Source organism: Lupinus angustifolius, chromosome LG11 (genome assembly GCF_001865875.1).
Source record: "Lupinus angustifolius cultivar Tanjil chromosome LG11, LupAngTanjil_v1.0, whole genome shotgun sequence".
Lineage (NCBI taxonomy): Eukaryota > Viridiplantae > Streptophyta > Magnoliopsida > Fabales > Fabaceae > Lupinus > Lupinus angustifolius.
In genome coordinates, this window is record NC_032019.1 from 8226109 (window position 1) to 8232735 (window position 6627).

The following is a 6627-nucleotide window of genomic DNA, read 5'->3' on the forward strand; positions in this document are numbered from 1 at the left end:
TGTAGAGCGAGAAAGAAAATGGGAATGCAGAAGAAGAAGAAGAAGAAGAAGAAGAAGAAGAAGAAAAGAGGAAGTGTTTGTTTGTTTTTTGAATTTCTAATTTTGAAGTTTCATAGTTACTTTCTTCATCTGTGTTGTGGTCTTCTTCAACCTTCACAGTTATTATTAGTACAAAACAAAGATAAGGAAATTATTGTTACCATTATTTTAGAGAAGAAACGAGGAAAAGAAAAGTAGAAATCAAAAAACACGAGACAGCGGGGTTTCATTTACTCCCGTACTTTACGGTATAATTAGATTTGTTTTTTCAGAATCATGTGACAAAATGTATAAATAATAAATAGTACCATATTATATTATATGTAGTCATAGTCAATTTTGTACTAAAAATAGTGGCGTAATTCAAATAAATTTATCAGTTTTTCAAATATTATATTGGTTAATAATTTAGTTATTCAAAAAAAAGTATCACCATATCAATCGTTTAAAAATTAAATTTGTCATAAATTTTGAGCTCTAAAAAATTTGTCATCTTATTAGTCCCTTACAAACTAAATTTGTCTCTATATTAATTCACTAAATATTAAATTACAATGAATTAATTAGATGATAGATTTAATCTTTTAGAAACTAATCTTGCTAATAAACTTCTTTCCAAATTGTAAAATTAAGTTGGTGGCAATGTGGTCTTTAGAGAACTAATTATCAATATTAATGTGTCGGTTCAAGTGGTATATGTTTCATTCTTTTTAAATAATGTTTCAAGTTTAAATATTGTGGATAGAAAAAATATCGACCGGTCTTTATAGATATTATCAACTTGGATAATTGTGACTATACCAATGTAAATTAATGCTTCTTCTATAAACTGCGAGAATAATTGTTAAATGCTATAGTTTTTTGAAGTGAACATAACATAAAATGAATAATGGTTAACCCCAATTTTTTAAGTAAACATGACACGTGGATAATTGAATTATGAATATTATATAAGTGAATGACATATGATACATATCATAATTGCATCAGTTTTTTTTTTTTTTTTTGCCTTTTTTAACAGAACATGCTATAAAAGTATAAAGTTATTCATCAAAATACTCCATACACTTTTTTTTATTATACATCATCTTCCTTTAACTTTCACATATACTATATAAACTTTTTCCTCTCTATTTTTTTTACATCTTTTTCTTCTAATCTTCAAGTATTTCTCTTATCCCACCTACTATATTTGATATTTATAACATGTAAATTATATATTACAAATAATTAGAAAGCGGGTTGATAGCCACAAGGAGCTCCCGTCAACATGCTAGTAATATATATAATGATAATCTTATGTGTGTTGAAATTGTACCAAAAAAATCATCTTTTATCTAAACGTCTACAAGTTATGTTAGCTTGGAAGTGGATTCATAAGACACCGGACATGACCAATAGGGATGATAATGGGGCAAAACGAATACAAATAATGTTTTCCTGTATCATACATATAATATTTTCGGGTACTTGTGCATACATGTTACCCGCACGGATACCCAACATGTTTTTAAATTTAAATGTGCATTTATATTTTTTATAATGATGAATATATTTGCATAATTATTAATGAATAATAAAATTTATGTACATGTTAAACATATTATACATTCTAATCACTAAAATTAACTATAAAATAATATAATATATAATAAAAATATATAAAAACAATATTAATTAAAAAATAAATTTATAAATATATAAATACCTATAAGGCGAGTATCATAATATTCATTTTCATTCATAAACTATTTTTATGTGTACATGTTATAAGTATTTTAGTGGATACCCATTAAACATGTATTTTTTACTGTCCATAGACCTGCAAAGGAGAGAAAGTTAAAATTTCCTTGCGAATTTCCCACCATTGGAAAAAAAGTCATTTCCCGTTTTTTAATATTTATGTAGCTTAAAGTCATACCATCCATTCAATCATGAATTTTATGATAATATAAAATATTCTACATTATTAATGTATAATATTACTTTTTTGTTTGTTTCGAATACAGTAAAAACTTACTTTGACATTTCAATTTTTTTTTGCATAGATTAATTGGGTCTTTGGAAAGTAAAAAATATTTATAAAGAAGATCAAATATGAATCAATTTGATAATTAGACATATATTATGACTAATTTTGAATATTTTACTTTCTCCTATTAATTAGACTATTTTGATTTACATTTAAAACTTTGAATAATAATTTAGATTTTATGTTTTAAAAAACAAATTGGTATAGATAAAAATTTATAAAGAAATCAATATAATTTTTTTAATATTTTAAATATGTCTATTACCAATTCGCCTTCATTTGATAGAGGAGAAAAAAATGAGAGGAAATAATTTTAAGAGAAATATTGTATTTCTCTCTTTTGGTTGAGAAGAAAGTTTAATACTTTTAAGAGGAGAGAATAAAAAATGAAGTGGGGTTCACCAAATTCATCTCTTCTCTTATGTGAAGAGAAAGTGTGAGAAGAAGAGTAAATCTTATGTACTGTCTTACAAAAGATGTATCATTTCATGTATAACTGCTTGTGATAGATTGAAAAAATATATCAAAATTAAAAATTTCATAATTAAGGATTTTTCTAATCAATAACAAGAGCAATGACACTTGAATGTATACATTTCTAGGATAGAACATGTCCACCCAAGATCAAGAGTGTGTAAGTAAAATATCACTTATTTCTCTATTCTTTCTGTACAACCAAACAACACAAAACTTTACACTTCTTCACTTCTTTCTCTCTTCTCACTCTTTCTCACATATTTCTCCTTTCTTATTTTCTTCCCTCTATTCATGTTACTTTTTGAGAAAGGGTATTAGGAAAAATTATTATTATTTTCCCTTCATCAAACCGCTTCATTATTTTGGTGGTTTAGTTGCCAGTTGGCAAAGATGGAAAACCGGCGTCTCCATTTTTTTAATAAAGATCTACTGTCCCAAAATGTTTCAAATGATATTATGCATAAATAATACTGAAACAAAAACGTATAAAATAATAAATATTTAATTTTTTAATTAAAATGATATATTTTTGTTGATGTGTGAAACAAAATTTGATACATAATTTAGGACAACATATCATTGTTTATCCATTTTAACCCACATTAACCAGAATCAAAATAAGTAATTTTGTTTGTCACCAGGCTAGGGCGGTCAATGTGCCCTAATTACTTAAGTGCCCTCCATGTACATATTAAATCAAAGCTTTTTTACGCAATGCTGTAGTTGAAACGTATTTTCTGAACGGTCAACAATCATTAATGTTTAGAAGAGAAGACATGGCATGAATAATATCAGACAAACATTATAAGTTGCAACCAGAAGCAATGACAAAACTGTTCCTTTTTTTAATGCAGATTTGAATTTTTATTAGTTGTGTTAGGCAACATAAATTGCTGGTAGCTTTTATCATTAATTCATTATTGTATGGCGTCAGCAAAGCATTGTCATTTTGCCAATGACATCTCACCTAAGAATAAGATTGGTACTATTTTCGTAGCGAAAACCTAAAAGGGTAATGTTGGTTTGGTGAAAATGGGCAATTCAAACTTAATTTGTTGAATAATGGGTAGGTGTAAAGCATAAAATGTCTAAAATTTAATCAATTCATTCACACTCCTCTCCTTCTAATGGGTAACTAATACTTTATATAGCAATTTCTATGTTGATATTGGGTTATCAACTTTGTTCATCGCCTTTTATCTCAAGCTTAAACTTCTCAAGTCTAGATTATGCTTTTAGCAAATGCTTCTCAACTATCAACTCGAACAAATATTATATGTCTCAAAAAAATCTTATTTCCATATCCATAGTCAATCAAATTTCAATAAGTAATATAAAAATATTAATTTACGTTTTTATAATTTTTTTAAAAATGAAGTGTCACCTTTTAGTTAAATTGAAAGACGAAATGAAAATGTCAAATGAGAATATGTGAACTTGGATAAATAATTGAATCGAGTCCAATAACTATTCAGTGCTAATAAAACTATATGAATCAATAGGACAACTTAACTATTTGAATGATTAATAATAAGCATATATCAATATCTTTCTCATGAAAGAAGTGAAAAGAGATTCATGAGAGAAATAAAAACTTTCATTTTTATATAAATATTTCCTTTCAGATCTGGAAAGATCTCACAAGAGCCTTTCATATTGTATTATTTACCATGTATGATAGGAGCCCACATCCTACCAAGGTTCAAAGGTATTAAACAAAGACCCAATTAAATTATTGACTTTGTAGTGGAATATTAAGTAATTTTAATTATTTTTTATTTTTCTAGAATGAGCCCTTGTTAAATGCTCTAGCTTTTGTATTTATACTCTGAATGATTAATGCCTCGAGGCTATGAATGAAAATATTTATAGTATAATTTTCTATTTCTACCTTTAAAATCCTGCCTATCTAGTGAAATCCTAACAATGTATATTTAGATTAACTTCTTTCATCATTAGTTATTTAGCATATTTCCTTAATTAGTAACTCCCCGCTACAATAATTAATTTGTATCTCACGTTTAAAATGAACTCATATATCAATCACAATATTTTATTCATCCATCTTTCCTGCGTTGGTTTCACCAATGTAAAGACAACATAAGAAATGAAGGAAAGTTTGTCTAAGTTTTTTGATTGGCCAATCTCAAACATGTAAGATAATGATGCTTTTTATGATAGATGGATAGAAGGCACATACAAAAGAAGGTGACTGCATAATCACCCTGTGCATGTTAAGAAGTAATGAAAAGAAAACAACAAAATAAACATGCTCTTGTGAATTTAACTATGTTTAAAACTTGGGGAATTGGATATCTGAACCACATTGTGTCCTTGGAAGTATAGGGCACTCAATAAGATTTGTGCCAGAAGTGTCTACACACATGTAAACTTGGTAAAGTTGGATGTTATGTGCTGAATCCTTATTACATTCAATTCCTGGAGTAAACCCAGTACCCTTCTTAATTGCCTTTGAAATTCTGTCTAGGCTGTAAAATCCATCATCCGGTTCAATATCTGAAATTCATCAATATTGCATTTCAATTATTAGAAACAGTTTAACAATTATGCATTTTATACGGCCGAAAAATAGAAATGCATATATAATAAGAAAAATATATTCATTTCTTATATATGATATGCAAATATATATATAACAAATGGAACACACTTTTTTATATTAGACAAAATACATATACATTTGTATATTTGATGTTCAATAATTTATTTATAATGTTAGTGGGCCGTCTATTTGGCCCGTTTGAAATACCCACATGCCAATATGACATGTTGGACTGACATTTTAGGATGTAATAATATATTTTTCATGCCTTGTCTGTCTAATAAGTGTAGACCAACCCCATAAGCTTTACCCAAATTACCAATGTTATATCCAAGTAAATGACTCGAGACTAAACCTTGGTTTGGTCGTTGTTGTGTACAAGTTACTTAACCAATTAATGGGTAACTCAAATAATTAATTAAAAACTAAGACCAATTAACAAACTACACAATATCATGTACCTGCATCCTTGAGGATTTGAAGAAGGTTGATTTTCTCCTTTAAATTGAGAGCTGTTTCAAAGTATTCACGCTGGTCAAGCTCAGATTCTGCACACGTACCATGCTTCTCCCATTCATATGACCAAAACCTAACACCATTGCTACCTGGGCAGCTCAGAGTTGGCCACTTCTTGTTCATGCTGCTCATGAGTTCTGTGATCTATGTCAAATGTGGTTCATTAATGAGTATTTGATTAGAGAATTTAATTAATTAATACCATAACAACAATTAAAAATGAAACTTATATAGGCAAGTGCATATATAGGCATAACTAATCAAAAATGTTATTTTTAAAGTAACCAAGTTCTTATAAATTGCTGTATACATCTTGAAAATATAATTAGTTGTACTATCTAACCAGAATCCAATATAAATTTCACTCATGTTATGATTAGGTATATCTTACATCTTCCCCTCTCATTTTTCATTTAATCTCAGATCATCAAGATCTGACCCTTTTCTTTTTAATGTTAGATATAACATTAGCAAAAAAAAAACCCATGACAAACCTTCATCTTATATTTCGGCCTATCCAAAAGTCCAATGATTATGGTGAAAGTGACTAACATTTTTATGTAACCCTACGGTTACAATAATTATAACATTTTTATCTTATTAAGTGAAGTCAACTATATTACTAATCTTCATTGGGTTATGAAAATGAAATTTCCAAAAAAAAAAAAAGAGAAATTTTGACAAATATGTATATGGAGGGTTCCCTATATTAATATGGACCTCATAACAACTTCATGGTTCTCCTTAACCATAGCCAAGAGCTCCTTAAGGAGCAACGTCCTCTTACAAAAATGAGTAAGACTTGTTAGAATATATATATATATATATATATATATATATATATATATATATATATATATATATATATATATATATATATATATATATATATATATATATATATATATATATATATATATATATATATATATATATATATATATATATATATATATATATATATATATATATATATATATATATATATATATATATATAT

At 27.1% G+C, this 6627-nt stretch overlaps 1 protein-coding gene across 1 annotated transcript in view; it reads right to left on the minus strand.

Annotated features, from left to right (window-relative positions):
* Positions 4743–6627, minus strand: part of LOC109360172 (ribonuclease 3-like) — a 2655-nt gene continuing 770 nt past the window's right edge. Inside the window, exons 2-3 of the mRNA XM_019604901.1 lie at positions 5573–5771; positions 4743–5065 (exon numbers count right to left, since the gene is read on the minus strand). Of these exons, the coding sequence (XP_019460446.1) occupies positions 4842–5065; positions 5573–5771 (423 nt within the window). The 3' untranslated portion in view covers positions 4743–4841. The remainder of the gene's footprint in view (positions 5066–5572; positions 5772–6627) is intronic.